Source organism: Cydia strobilella, chromosome 14 (genome assembly GCF_947568885.1).
Source record: "Cydia strobilella chromosome 14, ilCydStro3.1, whole genome shotgun sequence".
Classification (NCBI taxonomy): domain Eukaryota; kingdom Metazoa; phylum Arthropoda; class Insecta; order Lepidoptera; family Tortricidae; genus Cydia; species Cydia strobilella.
Window position 1 is genome coordinate 14326110 of NC_086054.1, and position 24285 is coordinate 14350394.

The 24285-nt window shown below is 35.8% G+C and overlaps 1 protein-coding gene across 2 annotated transcripts in view; it reads left to right on the forward strand.

Annotated features, from left to right (window-relative positions):
* The window catches only part of LOC134747247 (uncharacterized), a 143392-nt gene extending 123826 nt beyond the window's left edge, over positions 1-19566 (forward strand). For both annotated transcript variants that reach the window (XM_063681853.1, XM_063681851.1), the window contains exons 13-18: positions 2454-2690; positions 4820-5203; positions 14894-15178; positions 16180-16338; positions 17223-17360; positions 17946-19566. In XM_063681853.1, coding sequence (XP_063537923.1) covers positions 2454-2690; positions 4820-5203; positions 14894-15178; positions 16180-16338; positions 17223-17360; positions 17946-18287 — 1545 coding nt within the window. In that variant the 3' untranslated portion in view covers positions 18288-19566. The remainder of the gene's footprint in view (positions 1-2453; positions 2691-4819; positions 5204-14893; positions 15179-16179; positions 16339-17222; positions 17361-17945) is intronic.
* Positions 19567-24285: the final 4719 nt, after the last annotated feature.

Genomic DNA, 24285 nt, shown 5'->3' on the forward strand with positions numbered 1-24285 from the left:
AGGTATCTCATAGGTAAGCGTGCTCCACCGTAGACCACATCATCACTTACCATCAGGTGGGATCGTGGTCAAACGCCTGCCTATTCATCATAAAAAAAAACGGGACGACCCCCAACACGTGAATTTTTTTATAAAAATATGCTTGTTATTATACAAAGATATATTCTCAAGTTCAAACTAATGACAATATATAAAGACAGGAAGTACCTACAGCATTTTTATATTACTTTAGATATTAAGTAACTACAGTCACAATACATAAAGTAGGTAGACATAAAACATAAAAGCTTGATCAACAATTAAACGTTTGCCGAAAACTTCTTACTGACGTATATAATTTTGCACAAGATTAATAGCTTCAATATTCTTTGTTCTTACAGTCTATAAATAAATATTATCAACGATCACCATATTCCTGTTTCAGTAAAAAAATGCCTTGATGCAAGCTTCGTAAACAATACCTAGCTGATATAAGATAATACGCCCGTATGCGTTATCTGATGATACGCAGTCATTATGTGCAAGCGCATGCAGGTATACTACACAAAAAAAAACACTATTTAACCCAAATTGAACTCTAAGTCAATGGAACAAAGACTTTGACAGTACGTTTGTTTTTGTTGCAACGCAGGTGGGTAAGCAGCTTGGCGATCGGCAGATGTTTTAACACGCACGACAATTTTATCGCGGTTTTTAACTCGGCTGTGACAGCCTCTTAATTTAATAAATAATAAATTAATATTATAGGACATTCTTACACAGGTTGACTAAGTCCCACGGTAAGCTCAAGAAGGCATGACTGTGTTGTGGGTACTTAGAAAACGATATATGTAATATACAAATCCATATACTAATATTATAAATGCGAAAGTCTGTCTGTCTGTCTGTCTGTCTGTCTGTCTGTCTGTCTGTGTGTTCCCTCTTCACGCTTAAACCGCTGAATCGATTTAGATGAAATTTGGCATAGAGATAGGTTGAGTCCCTGAGAAGGACATAGGATAGTTTTTATCCCGAAAATCATCCCTTAAGAAAGTAAAAAGCGGGGTGGAATTGAGATAATTAATGAAGTGCCTGCTAATTTGTTTGCATAATATGCTCAAATTGAATAATTGCTATGAGAATTTTTCCAGGCGCTATACTTACTTTAGCTGCTATTACTAAGTCCACGCAGACGAAGTCGCGGGCAAAAGCTAGTGCATAAATACATAGAAAACACCCAAGACTCAGGAACAAATATCTGTACTCATCACACAAATAAATGCCCTTACCGGGATTCGAACCTAGGACCATCGGCTTCACAGGCAGGGTCAGTACCCACTAGGCCAGACCGGTGGTCATGTTAATTGTTATCATTAAGTGTCAGCTGTTTATTAGCGAATAATTTTAAGTTTTTCTTTATTTTTATCTTCGGTCTGATGTAGGGTTAAAATATGTATTAACTGTATTAATTAAATATCATCAGCTGTCGTTTGGTTTATAAACGTAACTAATTATAGAGATATTAGAGATGCATTATTTTGTATTTTATGCTATTTTAATTTGCGATGAAATAACAGTTCATAATTTCCATTTGTAGGTATCATAAATGTAGTGTTTTCTTGAATGAAACAACTTCTCTCGATGTTTTTTTATTTATATCCCAAAACATTAAGTACAAATACAAATCTATGTAACAAACTACAAACACAATAGAAGTAAACGCGTTAAAATTATTATTAGTGATAATATTGTCTTCGGTTACCGCGATAGTTACTCATGAAATAAAACTATGAAAACGGATTATATCGCGTATATTGAATTTTAATACATCCCGACCTTTCGAACCCTTTACAGCGTTCGTGGTCAACGGGTGACTGAGGAAAAATTACAAAGTGCAAAAATACCCACATACTAAAATAATGAACAATCATAGACTATAAACTTTAAGGCTGGTTGTACATGCAAAATCGGTTCATAAGGCTAGTTATACACTACAATTATTTTCAAGTAAAGATATATATATATATATACGCGATAAAAACTACGCCGGCTCCAACCCTACACCACGGACCCGAGAAGATTTAATTCCCTCCTAAATTGTAGGAGGGTATCCCAATATGGGACCGGCAACAAAAAATTATTAGTGATACTAAGAGATGTATTCTGATTATAATAACAGTGATATAGTAATCTAATTTGTTATGGATGTATTTTTTAATACCATATCGGTGGCAAACAACCATACGGCCTGCCTGATGGTAAGCAGTCACCGTAGTCTATGGACGCCTGCAACTCCAGAGGCAACTGCAATCAACATATGATCTGTCAGTGTCAAAAGTGACATTTCTCCAACTAGAAACGCCCCTCCTCTTTCCTTCATTCCATTTCTATTTACTCTCGCTTATACATCTGATGTACCAGTCAGCAACTACATTTTTTTCTATATATTATTTAACTTATATCATTGTCCACAGGAGGAATGGGCGAAGATCTCCGAGATAATGGCCTCGTTCGGCAGCAAGCTCGTCCGCGAGTCCGTGTTCGTGTCCGAACTCGAGCAAGAGTTCACCTCCCGCCTCGGCCTGAGCTGCTCCGAGTCCAGCTTGAGTCCTTCTGTGGCCTCAAACTTAGGCCTCTGGCTTTCCAGCCTTGGGTTGCATGACTACGAACCGCTGTTCTTAGAAAGCGGCTTCGATGATGTTGATTTTGTGGTAAGTGTCACTTAAATATTAGTTTGATGTTAGTCTAAGCTGCTTCGAGTCTAGCTTGAGTCCTTCTGTGGCCTCGAACTTAGGCCTCTGGCTTTCCGGCCTCTGGTTACATCACTACGAACCGCTGTTCTTAGAAAGCGGCGTCGATGATGTTGGTTTTGTGGTAAGTGTCCATTAAAATAAGAGTTTGGTAAGAGTCCTAAGTATTGTCTGCCCTGGGATAGTCTCAGGTGCCCTGTCTGAATGAAGAATGCAGTTTGGATTCTTTATTAAAAGTAAAAGAATGGTTTCTTTAAATAAAATGAGTTAACTTAAGGTTTTAAGACACTCTCCAGGGCCTATCATTTTTTCCACCCTGTATAATTAGGTTTAAATTTATTCCTTTACTAATGGATCAATGATGTTTTTCGGTACATAACAAACTAACAAACGATAATACAATGACTAATGATAACTAACCTACATTTTTTATTATCCATTGATTAGTTTGAATAATTAATTTTGCATTGAATGGTGACACAAATAAAACCAGAATGTTGTTTTGATAACTGAATGTTTAATTAATCAGGTGTCTTTTATTACGTAAAAGTTTTGTTTCGTAAAGACTGTTTAGATTAGAGTATTGTTTTAGTTAAAATTAGGGTTTAGTAAGATTCCAAGACTATGGTTATAAGTATCATTAATATATGTTTGGTAAAACAACAGCCATTAATAAAGTAATCCTAGGTATCAAAGGGTAGGAAAGGTTAGCAGTTTCCCTTGCAGTTAACTAATGGATGTACAAAATGATATAGACAGTTATTAATGCAATAGAATATAGACAGTTAATAATGGAGTTTTACTGAATGACTTTCTTGCAACGTCCGCAACACAATATTTTGTATGTAATTATACAATCTTATGTACCTGCTATGTAATAAGTATGTATTATTTTTATATAACACATTATTACATTTTTAAAATCGGAATAAACATTGATAATGAATGTAAAAAGTAAGTTTAAGAACTGCAAACCATTATATACTTTAAATCTACTTTTGTGAATATAACTGCGGTCGGTCAAGTTTAATTTTACGTTTTGAAAGAAAGAAAGAAAGAAAGAAAAGACATTTATTGTAAAGACCTTCTACAAACAGCGCCACCTCAGTTACAAAAAAGAACTTACTCACTAAACACTTAAAGCTAGGTACAATGGTAGTTATAGAAAAAGGAGTAAGGTAAGGGTTAATGAATAAACACAAATTTTGGCGCCGCTATATTGGCTACAAAAGGACGCCACTCAGCATATGCTCTGGTATAAATAAATACCACAGCGCTGGTTTTCTGTGGCACCCCGGGCCGGAGGGTAGCTTAGAACTATTTGAGATAAATATAAAAATACAAATAATATAAATACTTACTATAAAGATACAGATAGGTTATAGCTTCATGTAGGGTAAAATGTTATGATGGTAAGGGTAGGTAGATATTATTAGTATTATAGACATTAGAAGAGGTAGATAAAATAATAACTTTATGTATAACTCTGGTAAAAAAAAAACTAAGTCCGACGATTTGAGAAATCCATGGGACGCAACGAGCACGGCAATTGCAGGCTAAAAAGATATTTTTTAAATTGGAGTTTAAATGTGAATAGTGTCTTAGAGTTACGTATAGGCGGAGGTATGTTGTTCCAGCATTTCGTGGCAGAGTAGCGAAAACTGCCACGAAATGCTGCTGAACTGCCGTGTCTCGGGCAGATAAGTCGAATGGCTTCTCTAGTCGGGCGGGTGGAAAACTTTAATTTGTTGAAGAGGTACAGAGGTTGTTGAAAATGGACAACACCGAAAAGCAGTGACGCAAAATGCAACGAACGTCGTGCATCCATTTTCAACATCCTACCACTATTAATATAGGGAGTCACGTGAGTCCGTGGAGGGATGGGGATGGGGAAGGGGTTTTAAAAATTATCAAATAGCATTGGGGTGGCAGTTTCATACGTAAATAAATAAAATGTAAGAATAATATTTAATGGCATGTACAACATTGACAATTCTTGCGGCATGACATTTGGTTTGTCAGTCTTCCTTATTTACTAGACTTAGGTTACATTAACTTTACATATTTCTAATTGAACTTTTCTTTTCCAGAATGGCATCCTAGCCGAGAATGACCTCAGAGAAATGGGAATAGAAGAGAGCGATAGACAAAGAATATTAGAGTCAGCGAAACAATTACCTCTTAAAATAACTGAAATAAGCAATAATTATAATAACAATAATATAAGTAAAAACCAAAACGAATCCGTAGAAGAATGGTTAAGGAATATAAATCTAGAGATATATAGTGATACGTTTAGAAAGCATTTGTATGTGGACATGGATAGGGTGAGGAGGATTTGGGAGGTGGAGTTGACTGCTGTGCTGGAGATACAGAAGGCGGGACATAGGAAGAGGATCTTGGCTTCGGTGTCGGGCGAGCAAAATGGGCCCGCGAATCATATGGAGGACATTAATGCTGATCTCAATTCGTTGGTGAGTTGTTTTGGATATATGATTTTGTTTTGCTGATGCGCTTTGATCTTCACTCTAGATTTTTACTTGGTTTCAAAGATTCAACTAACATAGTAAGCGCGAGGTCTTATTTAGTAGCCTACATCGGTATTTTTTATAGTAGTTAATAATTTTGAATTCCTAACTTTCTATCTGACAATGCTTCTTATTTCAGTTGGTGGCTTGGCTTCTTATTTCAAATGGTTTAAATTACATTGAAGTAGTATTATCGGTATTCGGTAGGACCGTGAGCATTAGGAGGTCAATCAGTTATTCCGTTTGCAAGTTGTTGAGCCGGCTCTTTAAACACTAAAATAATCTTCTATATTTACATTATCATGATATTATCCGTGAGAATCCGTACACTATAAATATGGTATGTCTAACAATTGGCAATTATATTATCATTCCTTCCAACACCATCGTCATATCATTGCACTATATTTAATATAACCCCTTTAATGCCACCGTCACGTACTTCGATTAGGTATTTTGACTAGAAGCATTGTCTATCCGTTACGTATGCTGTCCACGGCACTGGACGGACGCACTCCGTACGAGTGTTATTGCATTTTAAGTTATGGTTTATGGTTTCCCATGGGTTTTCCTTATTTAATAGTCACGCCAGGTTTATTGTGATTTAAATAACGATAATGCTTTATTACTTTCTTGGTGCATAAAGTATGGGAAAATATTGTTGTATGATTTCAACGCATTTGCTTCGAAATTTCGTAGATGTTGTAGTATCTGAGGGCACGGCCGTGCCCCCGTCAAGAGACAGGGCAAAAGGCAGTGCCTATCTTTTCTCGGCACGTTTCGCCGTATTTTCGAGGAGAAGATAAAATACGTATACCTATATGTAGTCCGTAATAAAATACATAACAAACGAAAATATAACATTTGATTTATGTTGGTACCTATATGTATATCGTTCATATGTGTTCAAAAATTTTGAGACAAAGTAGGTCGTGTCTGGGGTATTATAGTTGGTCAAGCAAATCTTGTTAGTAGAAAAAGGCGCGAAATTCAAATTTTGTATGGGACGATATACCTTGGCGCCTAAATTTTTTAGATTTCGCGCCTTTTTCTACTGACAAGATTTGCTTGACCAACTATATATACATTTTTTTTTATTAAATTATTGCACAAATTACAACAATGTATGAATGGCATTAAATATCAAAGGACTCATTGTATAAAACAAAAAAAGTTGTTTACCCATTCAAAGCCAATTTTAGATTCACCAACAGGGCAATGGCCAATAAAATGGCATAGCTAAAGTGGCCGGTATCAACCGTTGAACTGCAAATGGCGGCCATTAAAGATGGCAGTCTGTTCAATCGTGGTAAAAAGGATATCCTTGATCGTTGAGGGAGTTGCTTAGATACTGCACAATGCAATCAACTCTAACATGGTGACGACAAGAGTCGATGATACTTTAACGAGTATTAGTTTGCATTTAGAGTCAGACCAAGCTAACTCTGCACGGCCATTGCAACGAGACAGTAGAGAAAAAATCATATAAACGTCAAATTTCTATGAAATAATGTTTAATAATGACACTCCCACACTTTATTCTGTCAACGTTAGTGCAGTTTGCCTTTGGCGGAGTCTAACTTTCTAACTTCTATATACTATTCGATATGCTGACAGACGGACAGACAGACAGACAGACAGACGGACAGAAGAGTCTTGGTAATAGGGTCCCGTTTTTACCCTTTGGGTAAGGAACCCTAAAAACAAACATGTAAACGTGCTAACTATACTTAACAATTTCTTCATTATGGATAATAATAGTTCTAGGTAATTTTATTAATTCCTTTTGCTATTATATTATTAAATATGTAGTTGTTACAATTGTTATTGTTACAATACTTAATAAACATGATTTAAGTAAATTTGTTAAAATAATCAATACAACAATATTTATTTTTTTTATTTTCTGCGTCAGTGTAATATTTTTGTTTGGCATGCATAGTTACATATAAATGTTCTTTAATATTGTCAACACTGCAATAAAAGTATGAACGGAGACTGTTAAAACTGTTTAAAAAAATAAATTTGGTTTAATATTCCATTACAGTAAGATGTTACGTGTTTTTATTATGGGTATAAAACTTAATTATGTCAGACATTATGTATGCAATAAGCGTAACTGGGCCGCATAAAATAAACCGGCCAAGTGCGAGTCGGATTCGCGTTCCAAGGGTTCCGTATATTACACAATTTAAACAATGTATTTTTTATGTGAAACGTGAGTGAAATGTCTTTAAAACCCGTAGGGGTCGGATCAAAGTAACTAAGTAATTAAGTCCGACTCACGCTTGACTGCACATTTCTATTAGGTTTTCCTGTAATCTACAGGTAAAGAACTATTTTGTATTTTTTTTCAAAATTTTTGCCTATTTTCTTGAATAACCTCCAAACTGTTTATCGGAAAATTATGCAAAAAATATATTCGAGATTCGTACAATAAGCTCTTTTATTTGATATGTAACACGATATTGTTTAAAAAACTTTATTTTTAATTTTTTTCATTTATTCCCCAAAAGTGGCCCCCATGTTTAAAATTCATTTGTTTATGTTACATGTCCGTCTTTGGGTCACAAACGTACATATGTATACCAAATTTCAACTTAATTGGTGCAGTAGTTTCGGAGAAAATAGGCTGTGACAGACGGACAGACAGACGCACGAGTGTTCCTATAAGGGTTCCGTTTTTTCCTTTTGAGGTACGGAACCCTAAAAATACAGTATGCTTCGCACAGGAGCACCGCGACAGTATCTCGCCCGCGAGATTGACTACCCGTCTTTTTCTTATTATATTATTTTGAATTCTTATGTTACCTATATCATAAGTACTAATAATACAATATTTAATTAAGTGAAATCGTTGACTTGGATTCAACCTGAAAAGTACCTAACACAGAATTTCAGTGCGAATTTCTGAATTAACAAGACGCTCAGAAATATCTTATTCGACACAACTAAATCTGTACAGCCATTAGAATTTATTACAGTAATTGTGAGTGCTATGTTTTTTTGACAATTCCACATAACTACATAGTATAAAACAAAGTCGCTTTCCGCTGTCTGTCCGTCCGTCTGTCCCTATGTATGCTTGGATCTTTAAAACTACGCAACGGATTTTGATGCGGTTTTTTTCAATAGAGAGTCATTCAAGAGGAAGCTTTATATGTATAATTTGTAAAGGTTTTGTGTAAATTTGTTGAACTACCCGTGCGAAGCCGGGGCGGGTCGCTAGTATATTATACATGGTGGAATAAACAAGGGACTTTTCCGTATATTAGGCACTTATTTTCTCTAAGTACAGTATTTATATTTGCAACCGTTTTTGAATTATTTATTTATTAACTTTATTGCACATAAAAAGTGTACAACAGGCGGACTTAATTACAAATTGTTTAACTTTAATATAAAATACTGCATATTATTTACTCATACTCATACTCATAATCTTTATTGCATATCACATTGTATCTTATACTTCACATAGAATTGTGTACAACATGACAGTAGCTGTAGGGCACAGCAAACAGTTTATTCAAGAGGAGAACGAGGTTTTTGTACAAGGTTATATAATGGGTACTTTATTAATTATAATTATTGGTCGTGAAAAAAATCATTTAATGTATAATAGGCTTTTTTAATCAGGTGTTCTGCAAATTTTTTAAAGAATTCATTGTCGGACTTGGTGTTTTTTATTTCGTTACTAATTTAGAATTAGAGTAGTGACATAGCTATATGATAACCTATGTACAGATGTAGTGATTAATTGTTTTCCGTCGTATTATCTCGGTAACGTTCGTATTTGTCATGCTACTTCAGTCAACCTCTGTACTTTTTGTACCGAGACTAACTGAAATAGCATAACACGTACGTTACCGTGAAAATAAGATTGTAAAATAATTATACACTACATCTGTACATAAAGTTCGCTCAATGAAAACGAATGAAAAATTTGACAGATGGGCCTTGACTTACTCACCTCAACTTTTTGGATTTTACTCCAGAATATTTGATTAAATGATACAAGTAATAAATTTAATTTGTTACTTCTCAGTGCACACGTGCAATTTAATATTAATTCGCAATTTCGCAGTCAGTCTTTCGATTGAATAGAACTCATAGATTTATAAAGGACACAGAAATATGTTTAGACAGTTTTATCTATGTAGTAAATTACGAATGAGTATGACCTAATAATAAATTGCTGCTACTGATAGTAGTGATCTCATATGCGTCTATCAAGCTAGTATATAAGTATTTCTAACATATAAGTCAGTAATACGTATGTAGGTTCGTACAGATATGTTCTTTACTCCAAAATGAAATGTGTAAAAAATAATATTCAGAAAGATATTTCAGCGAGATATTTAAGATATCAAATATAGTGCAACATGGGGCGTAAGTAAAAAATTGCAAACAAGAGTACCTATAGTTAAATCGCGACGGCTTGCCGGAGCGATTTATAGACTCGAGTTTGCAATATTTTTATGCCCCGAGTTACACACAATGTTTTTCATCACACTTGCGATACAAAAATGAAGTATAAAGACAAAAAACCCTTAATTATAATACTAGAAACTTCATAATTCCCTAGGGAAAACGCTTTTTCTTAGCTCCCGCTAAGCCTGCGTGCAATGAGGGCTAACGCGTATGAATTTGCCGCTAGGGGCGCTAGTGTAGATGGTGGTCTTTTCCATAGTTCGAAATGTCAAATGTCACTTGTCACTTCAATGACTGACAGCTTTTCTATAGTCTTTTCATAGACCTAGCATTACATAGACCAGCTATACGCGTGCTCCCGTAAGGGATAGACATAGATGACGTCATAAACGTGGGGATACCATATTGGTAAAAATAACCCCAATATTTGATATCACGTTGGGGCGATTACCCTGGAGGCAAAGTTAGCTTGTTTGACGGTATTAAAAAATTGTTAAACAAAATGTCAATGGGTCGTTCTTTTTATGCGTATAAACAATGAAATACCTCTTATAATTCGCGCAGGTGGTACAAAACTAAACATGTTTAGTAAATAAAACGTAAAATAAAATGTATTATGGGTTTTAATTTAAAGAAATCACAAATCGCAATCACACCAATTAATGTACACCACATTTAATCTTTACAAAATTGTTTTATTTATTTTTTGGAATTAGAAGTACGAAAAAACTTCGAGGTCAAAATTACCCATAAAATTATGATATTTTCATCTCGTATCCCTAACATGATTGTTATGCAGCTAAATTAAGAAGAAGTTTAAAAATGGCTGACCTCCGACTCCTACCTACCTACATAATTTGGGCGGATAATTTTACAAATAATGTTTTGTTAATTTGCGTAAATAATTGTGATATTTTTATTGAAATCGTGTGATTCTACATTGCTTTGAGTATAACGTAATTTTACGATGTTATTCTCACATATTGCGTTAAGAGGAAGGTGTAAAATACCGTACTTACGCGTGAAAGGTTATGATCATGGAGACTGTATAAAGGAGCCAAATCTCTATGTATGAAAAGTGTCCATCAAAAAACAGTAATTAGGCGGCGCCACCATACACCGAAATACTACCGAAAACAACCTACGTAATTTGGTCGGGTTATTTGTTGCCTTATATGGTTCATGTTATACTCATGTCCCAGAGCCTAACTAGCGCCACCGGAGAGATTAGGAACTATTATTTAAAGCTTAACGCGGTCACTTTTACAACAATTCTGCCATAAGAGATTGCGATCCTTTCTATACCATCCATAGTTATGATCTCATATTTTTGCTCAGAGCGGCTATTACAGCCGATTACAGAACAATTCACCAGTATTTTATTAAAGTTCAAGCATTCAAAACGCTAACCATCACTATATTTCATAAGAGAAAGCACAATTTCATACAAAACAACAACAATTAAACAAGCAACGAACAAACATGACATGTCACGTACTTATTTGTTTGCCACAACCTCGGTTGTGGCAGCGGTGGAAAAGTGAAACTATGACAAGGACAAACAATAACAGCGCTTTCTCTGCTACTCCTACTGAAAGATACATAAGACTATCCCGTTCGGTCATTTTCCCCCACTCCTCATGACCGATCCAGTTATACTAGATTCATGAGTCTTTTGGACCACCATCGACAGAGGCGCCAACTGGTGAGCAAAAAAACGATAGCCCTCATTCCACATTTACTAAGCGAGTGTGATAAAAAAGTTATTAAAGGAATGTGTTTGTTTTTTAAATATAATTTTATTGACTATCCGGTCAGTAAGCATTTAATCCGATAAGGGATAACCAGCTTAAATAAGAGTTTGACCTAGGTATTATAATAATGCGTGTACTTAATAGGCATACTACCTATGTATTATAGGTAGTATGTATTAACAAAATCACCATCTAGCACGCAATATTGCGAGAGCGGAACGCAACTATCTGCTAGAATGCGATAAATGTCGATACGCATAAAATTATAAGCACTTATTTGTAAGCAGTTTCGATAATGTAACATTAATGAAGTTCAACATCGCATTAGGCACTCGTTTCCAAAGTCACCCTTGCTAACTAAACACCACTGTCTTAAACAACTCTATTACAAGGGCAATAAGGTCACATTTACTCTGCTTCCTAAAACTAAGTCTGGTTGCACACCAGTTAAAACATACCGTTTTATATTAAACCTATCACTCAATTTTACCCCAAACGATGAGATTAAAATGGCTAATCCTTGCAAATTGCTCATCTTACGTGTAATTATGGTGACACGTGCGAAGGGGGTAGCCAGGCAACCCCGCTGGTGTGGTAACGCCTTTATAAGTGGGATGCAGCCCTAATATTCAGTTAAGTATGAAAATGTTGATTACTGATGTGCACTTCGGGAAAGTCAGGTGTAAAAGTTGGAAGATATTTTACAGTACATATGGTGCTACTTTCTCGCACTAGTGCGTAAAAGAGCACTTTTCGTGCATATGTCGAAAGTTTAAAGGGCCATATGTACTGTAAAACGTTGTACGATACACGTGCGAAATGGTAATTCGCAACTCGTGTCGATTTAAAACACTCCCTGCGGTCGTGTTTTAATTTATCGCAACTAGTTTCGAATTTCCTCTTTTCCGCACTTGTATCGTAAATAACTATTTTAGCCATTTTGTCTGTTCGTTGTTGCACGTCATTACTATATTTTTACTGGTGAACGCACATGTGCGGAAAAGTAAATATGTCCCTACCGAAGAGCGCGTTTAAATATGGACTAGATACAGCACATAAACCTTTCTTGAGCTTTACTTTGTGATTATAAAAAAAATGATAGTAATGATAAATATCGATGCTTATTGGCGTCAAACATAAGACTGTAAAATGTCTTTCACGCCAGTTAAGTATCTTTAAAGACACATGCATTAACCTGTTAGCAGGATTCGTTACATGATAACACAAACAAGACTCGATTTACTTTTCTATTTTCACAACGACGTTCTTCAGACATAAGGATATGACTAGTCCTCTTAAAATAGCAATGTTTTCCCTTAATAAAACTACTTTTGAATAGCACAAAGGAAAAGCTAATATAGTAAGTGTAGTTTACGATGTGTAGCTCTGCCATTTAGTAAAAGCGACCCTATGGAATCTTTAATAAGGTATTAAACAGATTTTGTCTTACTTGCCATAAGGTCCTTTTTCCGCACTACAAGCTCTAAGGTTTCGCATTTTTTTACAAAATGCAGTAAAGTCTGTTTTCCACTACAACCCCACATGTGTCTTTTCGGTACTGAGTGCGATACGCGGTCTTTTTTTAATTTCACACGTCGTCGACCATGTATAGGTAATTAGTGTTCAATCCTACGTCTATTCAGGGCCCATTCATACCGACTGCCGAGCTGAGTGCAGGTGGAATTACCCTTACTATGGTGGATAACTGGATGTCTACCGCAAATGGATTTGTAGGCGAGTTAATACTATGACGTCTATGACGTATACCTAAGTATGATATCATAGTCTTTGATTATTTTTCATCATCATCATCATCATCATGTCAGCCGATAGACGTCCACTGCTGGACATAGGCCTCCCCCAAGGCTCGCCACTCCGACCGATCCTGTGCCGCTCGCATCCACCGAATTCCCGCGACCTTCACCAGGTCGTCGCTCCATCTCGTTGGAGGCCTACCAGCAGTTCGTCTTCCGGTACGCGGACGCCACTCCAGATCCTTCCGGCCCACCGGCCATCAGTTCTGCGAGCAATGTGCCCCGCCCACTGCCACTTAAGGTTTTCAATTCTGCGAGCTATGTCGGTGACCCCAGTTCTACTGCGGATATCATCATTTCTGACTCTATCACGCAGAGAAACCCCGAGCATAGCTCTCTCCATTGCCCTTTGCGTGACCTTGAGCCTTCTTATGAGGCCCATCGTTAGCGCCCACGTCTCAGATCCGTATGACTCACGTCATCGTGATTATTTATGCATGTATCCAAATAATCAGTTACCTAGTTATTGCTAAACGTTCTTTATTTACGTTCTTCAAGAATAATTGTCAGAGTTATACCAAGAAAAGCCCGCAACGATTCCGACAGCATACGCAGTGCAGTTTTATACGTCATAAATGCTAAACTGTCTATTCTAATCTTCAAAAAACGTAAAGGTGTCTGTTAGTTAAAAATACTACTCTCTACCTTTAACTAGCATAGGTAATACATTCACATACCCATATATCAACACAGTTTCTTCGGGTCAATGGATTTACGTGGTCCTAAATTATGATGTAGAAACTTAAACTTAAAACCTTAAATATCAAACATTTCATCCCCTCGAATTTACCAAGAATTGGTTTAAGAAGTCACCAATGATCTTAAACTCGAAACTTCAAACGCAAACCCCGTAGTTGGGGCACACTAAACCTCCGCCATATCCCCCATTCAGAACCGTTCCAACGGAACATTATTCATACTAACCCTGCATACGCCCGCTATATTTTTTTTATCAAAATGACACTCGTCAAATTAGACGGCTCATGTCAATTATTTTTCGTACCTTTGACTACAGTTAATTAAAATTTTATGGTTCGTCTCTTTTATGTCGCTGCATCATTACTTTTGTTTTGCACCTGTGAGGTGTGAATCGGTGTTGGAGTGTCATTTTTTCCCTTTTGTTTTATTGTATGCTTTGTTTAACCTTTTTTGTTTAATTAGCGATGTTATTGCGAAAGCTTGTGCTTTTATTTTCAACTTTCACGGTGAGAGTTAGTTTAATAAAAGCGTTTTTATTAAACTAACTACTAGAACACAATCGGTACTTTTGTGAAGGAATCAGTCAAGGAACTTTATAGAAAAAAACAATAGCAATATTATTTTATTAAATCTCTCTTAAACATTTGCTAGATACCTACATTTAATTTGCGCGGATTGTACCACTGGGACAATACTTTATTTTAACGTAGACAACAGTCGGCCGGACGAAACCGGCCCTATTACCCTGAGTGGAACAATACTGGATTAGTAGGTGATGTAAACCTACATTAATCTAGAATGAATCCAGCATTGAAGCTATATCCAGCATAGATGCCGTTTGTGCTTCTGGTCATATCTATGTTTTTTCTTCGACTTGCTAATCAACCTACTCCTTCATTGACTTAAAATTTAACGAAATATTTCTTTTGTTATAGAAAAACAACATAAAACAGCTAAAAGAAGACATCAAAGAAAAGTTACCTATCTCCGAAAATCTGAAAGCTGTACCCCCTCCCGTAGTACCTTCCCTCGCGCCCCCGGGCGGTGAAACGTTGAAACGTAGCAAGAAGAACAGACCAGCTCCGCAGCCACCTAGACCCTCGGACTTGGAGATCAGGGCACCGTCGGAGCTGATGGTGGGCGTGCCGGGGGCGCTGAAGACACAGTGGAAGCATCAGCCGTTCGTGCTGGTGACGGGCGCTGTGACTTATGTGGCTAATGTAAGTTTACAAATCTTTAAATAGGTTAGATGGGGCAAAAGATACTTGAACTTAATTCTCATACTGTTACTGTTGCCCCCACCGAAATATACTATGTTTTTATTACCCCAACTAACCATACCTTATTCATTCCGTTGCCAGTTTGTATTTGTTAACATTCACCGCTTCCATCTTTCACAATTTCTGGCGATCTTTTGGCATTAAAATATATTATGTTTATTTGTGTTATTTTAAACATTAAATATTGTTTGGTTATTTTAAACTAAGATAAATTATAACCTATAGAATTAGAATTATGATATAGATATATTATGGAATTAGAGTTACATTATATGACATGAAATTGTGGCTAACAATATAAACTGTTGTCTTACAAGTTTGATTTGGCCGAAATATCGCTATATGGTATACAGGGGTGTTTAAGATGGCATCATAGACATTAGACTCTACCTATATACTTTTTAACAATACAGGTATTTCATGCGTCTATTTCAAGCTTTTAAAAAACCAAATTGAAATAGAGACTCATCAATAACGTGTTTTATAACTAAGTAGAAACATTCGCTAATTATGTAAGAGTCGTGAATGCACTATTCCACAAAATATCGAATTGGTAATTTTACTCGTAATCACAAATTTATTACCTTCTTTGACATTTGTAAGAGTAAAATAAGTCAAGACCAGGTGTTTTAGACTACCATACATGCTTCTTATCATACCTACTTCTTTAGTAATATTTTTTTTTTATTTGTTGAAATTATTTTCTAGAACCGGTAGTTTCTTTTAACCTTGCTCGGCCTCACGGCGCCCCTCTCCACTGTCCACGACGAACAGACAGACAGACAGACACACAGACAGACAGACGGACAGCGGAGTCTTACTTATAGAACCCTAAAAATATATTTGTTTCATCAGACAAATAAATGTATTTACCGTAACTACAACAGAATCACTAGGTTAGATAGCCATTAACAGTGATACTAACGGTAATTTATGAACAGTACCTAGGGTCAACCGTGGTGAAGGAGCTTCGAGGAACGGAGTCCACAAAGAAGTCCATACAGAAGCTGAAGAAATCTACCAAAGAGCCCCGGGATTCCCCGGACATCATCCTGTCGATCAGCTACAGAGGGGTAAAGTTTCTGAACACCATCACGAGGGTAAGTGTTTTATTGTTACGTCAATTTTTTAGGTGGTTTAATTATACGGAAATGAGCACTCGGAAATAATTGAGAAAAAAAACAAGACTGGTAATCTTCAATCATTCGAGATGAATAGAGACGAATAAAGTAAAGTAAAAGATAACTGTAGTGTCTTATTTTTTGTATACGAATGTGAAAATAAAAAGCTCTACAAATATGGACCAATTGTTACGATAATAGAAAGGGTTCATAAAAAACCCAAAAATCTTAAAGCATAATAGTTGGCAAGTCTTTGTATTACGGAATATTGTTTCGTAAAATCATCGGAGCGAGTAAAGGGCAAACATCCCTCGGACTTAACAGAGCCCTCGTCTCCGCTTGACTTTTAATTATGGATCTTCACACTTCATCGGACCACTGACCAATCTTGCCTTTGTGTTTCTTACAAAAAAGGATTGCTTTTTCTTTTCAGTTTTTTGTGAGCCCATCATGGTTAGTTAGTTCTGCTAATTAATGTTTTCGGTGTTGTGCTCTTTTCAGTTTGTTGTTTATCAAGTCTTTGATGTTTTATAGATAATATTTTCTTAGATTTTTATCTAAAGGGTAACTTGAGTTTTCATGTAAAAAAAATGCGTAAATAAGAAGAAAATGTTTATGTTCAAAATGCCATATTGTTAATTTACATATCAGATGTAGATATGAAAAAGGTATAGCTGTGTCAGCCGATAAAAACAATCCACGCAGTGGCTACTGACGATGCGATCCCTTCTACCAGTATTACTTACTTAGGTATGACGCGGTTATATGTTTTCTTTATATCATAACGTTTTCATCATTTCGTTAGGGCTAATTAGGATTTTTTTATTATGGTATGATTTTATTTCGCAATCCTTCCTTATCAGGATTTGATCTGCGAGCACGAGATTCGCAACATCCACTGCGCGTGTCAAGACGCCGATGATCTCACACACTTCGCCTACATCACCAAGGACCACACCACCAAGAGCCACTATTGCCATGTGTTCAGAGTTGCCACTATGGTGAGTTTCATCTTCTACATCATTATTCAGCAGATTATCATCAACTTGTATCAGAACGTTGATGATCATACACACTGTCTAATATCACCAACACCGTCACCAGAGTTGCCACTAATGTTATTTTCATCTTTGACATAATTGTTTTGAAGACAAAATTCCACTTCGTGTATCACGCTGCCTACCTCTCGCACAGACCACCAACGTAAGACCACTCCGTGGTAGTAGTATGGTGGTGGTATTGTTAGTCCATGGTAAGATTTACAGTCTTAGAAAACCCAAGGGCTTTATAACAATATTTCAGTATTGCGTTAGGGAGGGCAAGCGTAGTCTAGACCAACTAAGGATTTGCTGAGTTGGGGATCTTAGGAAGATTTCAGTCTGTAGCTAAATGCGTTCAGCTGCAGTAAGTCGACTTTGACTTGACATCGTTAATATTATCAGCACACGAAGGGATACTTTCCATCCCTCGTCCAAGGTGCAGCTATCAATGCTCTCAGATAGATCATCCATCAATTAGTTATACTTCCCTCTGCAATACTACTCCGTCTTACTATGCACACTAATTGTTAATCTCTTCCATTCCAGGACCAAGCAACAGAAGTCATCTTGACCCTGGGCGAAGCGTTCGAGGTAGCCTACCAGATGGCTCTCCGCGAGCAGTCGAACCGCGTCCGCGTCACCCACTCGCAGGCCAAGACTCCCACCCACGACCCCATGACCACCACCAACAAGGAGAAGCCCATCGTCAACCACGGCAGATCACATTCCATTACCGAGATTAAATTAAACGGCCATCAGCTCAAGATAGCCCCCATGCCCGCCTCCTTATCCAACGAGGATTTCCAGTCTTCGAGAAATTCCGATGGCTCAAGGAGCCCCAGAACACCGCTTCTTAAAGCGCCTATAGCTTCCACTGAAGAGTTGTGAACAATTTAAGGTTCATGTCATGTGTAAGATTAGAATGGAATTTTAAAATAAATGGCATTAACGGGCCGTTAGAAATGGCTTCCAAGTGTTAAAAGGCTTAAATTTTGTAACGAGGTTAGTGTTTAATGTATTCAAATTACTCGAATTGTTATCGGTCATAAATATAGTGACACTGTGTGACATTTTGCAGCAATGATATAATTTTTCCGGTCTTGACTCGTAAGACTGGTCGATAAAATTATAAGATTATTGACTTTTTGTATTTCGATTTCGACACTGCTTTTATGAACCATAAACCTTATTATATTATATAGCGAATAGTTAAATAAACAATTTTACTATTGAATAGTAAAAATAGGGCTGTTGTATTTATAGTAGTTGTAAATGTATATTATTTGTTTAATTTGCAATTTGTGTGTGTATGTTACGACTATTATCATATTAGAATTGAGCTATACTTAATAAGTAAAAATATAGCGTCATAATTTTAAAGTTCTGATTATGCGCGCATAAGAGTATTATAATAACGCGTTTTTTAAATAATTTGAATTTTTGAGTAAGGCCTAAAATATACCTATGGGCGTTATATTGTACCTTCTGTGCGTTACCAAGTTTTCGATGTCGTGAGTAACAATGTAAATATATTATAGTTTAAGATTGCATATAGACTTATATCGAATTGTTGATATTACACATCTTATGACAAGATCGGTGAATACGCCTAACACATAGTACATTAAACATATCAAACTTATGTTATATTATTACGACTATTCGATTTATTTTGACCACATTAATAAGAAACTGTGTGACATTTAATTTAGGTATTTATTGTGTTCAGTGTCATAATTTTAACCAATTGTATTATATTTTTATTAAGACTTGCATTTCAAAAAATGTGTACGTATCCTTCACGTATACACGTAACAATTTTTTATTAATGTGGTCAAACCGTATTTAAAAAGTTTTAATATGAGCTTCCGAAGTTAATTTTGCTCGTAAATTATATATAATAAATTCGTTGTCTTCGTACAATAATCATGTCTAAAAAAACGACAAAAAAGAAATTTTTGGAAAAAAAATGTTTAATGTTTTCCTGATAGGTGCAACCGTTTGCTCAAAGCCTTTGGCGTTTCAATTGAATGTAATATCATTTTAGTATTGAATTGTTGTATGACTTGGTATTACGTTGTGACATTTGGCATGTTATTTATTTCGAGTCTGATCACTTATGAGATTTCATGTGATGTGATATAAAGAGTAAAAGTATTCAAATGGATATATCTCTTTCATTTATGATGACGATACCTTGCGGCTTTTATATTTCATTCCTATTAATTTATAAATATTTAATATGTATATGTAGCTGAGCTTTATATAATTGTTATAATATGGATCGAGTTATATGTACAACAATTTCTTAAGAGTTAAGGTGTCTGTCGATGTTTTCTTAAAATAAGGTAGGTGGTATTGCTATTTATATAAATATGGTATAATTTTTACTATAAATTTGTGCCAAAACTCATGGATACAGGTAACATACGCCAATATACAACCCCAAATTGAAATAATAAATTGAAGCTCACTTATCGAACACCAATTTTTTGTAAATTTGGCCTCATTTCGGTATTTAATATACATAGTATAATTACAGTAATTTTTCTACCGTCCCCGGTAGGGTTAGTTTTTATACAAAATAATTTAGGGCATACGTTTCTGTAGCGATTTTTCAATTTTTACAAATCTTTTTTCAGACAATAGAATAAGATAAGTGCTAAGTGTTTGACATTTTAATTACAGCGGTGTCTACCATGTTTGTGAACTCTATGAATGAAGTAGCCAACTATTGGGACACTTGTCAAGCACTGAGATATTTATGTTACCTATATGTAAAGTAGAGTGGTTGCTCATGAAACGGTTGTAATACATTTATTTGGGGTCAATTTATCAATTAGCGTATCTAATGCCTGATATAGTATGTATTTATTCGTTTTTTGCTTTGTATTCATAGAACAACTTCCTCGCATATACACTAATAAAACTGTAACCTACAGTCATATTTGACGTTATAAATGCTCAAAAATATCTGATAGGTATGCTCAAGCTTATACATACTTAAACATTAATGGCGTTATTCATAAACACCTGAATTAGTTATTATCGTTTGTCTTTATCTGTCATTTTGACTTATGAATTTGTAAGAAAGGGATAAAACATAATTTAACTAAATCAGGCACGTAAAGTTTTATGAATAAGCGGATAAGACGTCTATTGATGCGCGGGGCTGCAGCTCAATATCAACCTTCGTGCATTACAACAAGGTTTACAATGACGTGCCGCACACGATATGCGTTTAAAGGGTATATGCGTATTGTCAGATATTTTTGAACGCTTGATCCTGTCTAATATTACCTTAATGTTACATTTCTAATTAGCGATCCCCTTAAAACTATTAAAAACTGACCATTATTTATAATCATTCACATTTATCTAATAAAAGAGAATATAACATCTAAAACGCGTAGAAACTGCATGTATACCAAAGAAATTATTAGACTACAAAATAAACTAAATATTCATAGTTTCGAAATCAAACTGCGATTACACAAAGTAGGTAGGGATAGTAATTAATAAATAAATAAATATAATAGGACATTCTTACACAGATTTACTAAGTCCCACAGTAAGCTCAAGAAGGCTTGTGTTGTGGGATAATGAAATAATTAAAGTTTGAAATTGTCACTGCCGTTGGAACAAATCATTTGTTTTTGTTATTTTTATTTATTTTCTTCAACTTGATGATTAGGTTTCCTATTATTCTAATGTAGTAGAAATATTTTTATGACATCTCAAAAACATCTATGCTTTTTTAAATCATATCAAATGACAACTAAAGTCATTAAAATGGTTTTAAGTTATAGATAAATGTTATAAAACCTGAGAGAATATATAAATATTTGTTGCGTACCTATTGTTTATGTATATCGTAGAAATATAAAAAATATATTGTACCTAGTTGAATATCCAAATATTGATGTAAATATAATATTATTGATGATATTATATTAATCTATCCGAGATTCAATAAATTGTGAAATACAAACTGGCTTTTTATTATTAATGATTATATTTTATTTCGCTTTGATACGCTTAATCCCATCATAAATATCTTAATATTAAGTAGGTATATTAAAGATAATCAGTTGTGTAGGACACGACAAGTAGATGACCTATAAGTAAAGTGACGCGGGTTCAACTTCAATAGGTACTTAATTCTTCTTCAGTGCCAGGCGTTCGCCTAAAGGTATGAGTGTGTAGATAGACGTCCGTCTAACCTAACTTTGCACCGTCTTGAACAGAACAAAGTGAGGCAGTGTCATTATAAACGACATACTTTCATAGAAATTTGACATAAATGATGACATTGATGACACCGTCACACTTTGCTTGTAATTGCGGCTGGAGTTAGCTTGGTCCAATTATACCCACCTATTTGCTACTTTACATAGGTCTTGCAATGAAAGTGGCAATGTACCTGCACTGCACTTTCACCGTGATACAGTTCACACTAGTACGGGGGTCAGATGACACTTACTTGCTTGTTGGTTTTTGTACACATATATAAGTAAAAAACAATGTAAGTAGTTTAGCACCTTTATTTACACAATAAAATATCTTTATCTTTATATCTTTATCTTTACTGATTTCAAGATCAATCTTAGATTATTAGATTGGTAAAAGAAAACTGCCTGGATCCTTACGAGCGAGCTAAACTCAGCCTCGATGTATGAATTTCTCAATTACGATGATGAGATAACCAATTGCAGTGTCGATACAAACCCGATAGGGTTTCACGGCACTTTTCTGTCTGATGTAATGTAAGATCTTAATATAGAATAAATAATAAAAATAAAATAATGCATTTAGGATTCTTTAATAATGGATAAGAGCAGGTTAGAAGAAAACTCTTACCCTTTATTTGCTTGAAAATGTTATGTTGCTAGGTAGAGTGATGGTAGGTGCTGTAGGTGGACTAATATGTTAACGGAATGGTGGCCGCTTTCGGATGAAAGAAGCCCCTGGCGTCCGTTGGCTCGTTGGGTGGACGACATCCGGAAGATTCCGGGTCACTTCTGGATGAGATTAGCTCAGGACCGGGACAAGTGGCGTACTAGAAGAGAGGCCTATGCTCAGCAGTGGGAGATAAAGGGCTGATATGATGATGATGATGCTTGACTAATTCCAACGTTACTTTGGAAAGGACTTTTATTATTATTATTATTATTTATTTGATACACTAGCAGCTCTTGGAGCTGATGCGTGTATATCGAGCACTTGTATTTTTTTTTTTGTACTTTTTATTGTAATAAAAAGAGTCGGTTTTTTTTAAAGGTACGTGTATACTGTTATCTCTTTTTAAAGGTACGTGTATACTGTAATCTCTTTTTGCCATATTTAAACAACAATTTAACACCTCTGGGGCGTATCGCGCATTGCGCACGTAACACTTTTGGAGTTGCAGGCATCCATAGGCTGTGGAGACTGCTACCATCAGACGGGCCGTAAGCCTGTTTGCTACCGACGTGGTATTAAAATAAATTTTATTTACTAGGTTATTCTCACTAATTTCCGTCTAAATTGGTGTAGCGGTTTAAGCATGAAGAAATAACAGACAGACATTACAGTTACTTTCGCATTTAAAGGTAGGGATATAGACATATAGACAACAAACTCAGGTTCCAGCGAGGCTACCGCGAAAACCGAAATTCGCAAATTGCGGGGATCTTTCTCTTTTACTCCAATGTAAGCGTAATTAGAGTGGCAGAGAAAAATGCCCGCAATTTGCGAACTTCGATTTTCGCGGTTATAGCCCAGGCCTTTTATATAACACCACCTACGTAAGCTGGATCGTCACAATGCAACTGAATCGATTAATTTCAAAAGAATTTAGTTAAAACACCACGTGTAGTATCGTGTAAAGAATCCACGTAGATAGTTGTTGCAATTTTTTTTAATTTACCTAAACATAAAATTCGCTGTACTTTTTTTAACCTCCCAAACCCTATTCGTAACAGCTAATAATTTACCCAGCAGCCTCCAATAATAAATCCGTGGCCATAAAGAGGCTAATTACTTCTGGCCCATTAGCTCGCCCGAAAAAAGGCTGCTTTAAGCGCCGTTTGTTAATCTTGGCCAAGCTCGATTAGCGAGCGATGGACAGGCCAGGTACGGGGTGTGATGGTAGGGTAGTTAGTTATTTAGTTTTGCTGGGCATTTTCCGTAAATCGACATCCAATGTGCCTATTTTGCGTGAAACGAGGTAGCGCTACTCTAACCACCCCAGCTCCTCCACGAAGCCTAGCAGTCTTCAGGTTGCTAGTTGCCTTCTTTAATGTGCATGGATTCCCTAGGTATTTGCTCATAGGTTTACAGTCTAGGAGAATATTTTTTGTTGTTTCTTCTTCTTCCACGCACGCTCTGCACATGGGGCTGTCAGTTTTTTAGTATGTGGTAGGGTAGTGTAGTAACCAGTACTGTACCCCTGTGTAAATTTAATTCGATAGCGTGACTTGACGTACGGTTTTCGTTGTCTCATTTTGTATGGGATTTTGAGTTTCCAAAACGTCCCGCTTGGCGCGCTGTTCAAAATGCCATACAAAATGAGACTTAACGCAAACGCGTACTTCACGTCACGCTATCGAATGAAGTTTACAAAAGGGGTTCGGAAAATTTCCAAAACTTCTTACATATTTGTAAAGGGAATCCAATATTTCCGTTTCCGAAATGAAAGTTTCTCCAACATCCTAAGGAATTTTCCTGAAAATACTATTTTTCGAACTTTTTTAAAATTTTCCGCATCTTGTCCATTATTTAGTATTACAATCGTTTATAGAAAACGCCAATTGAAACTTAAATAATCTATAGAAATAGTCACGTGACTTTTTGTAGCATCTGTTTGTCGATGTACTGTTGTTATTTTGGCTAGTCCACCAGATGA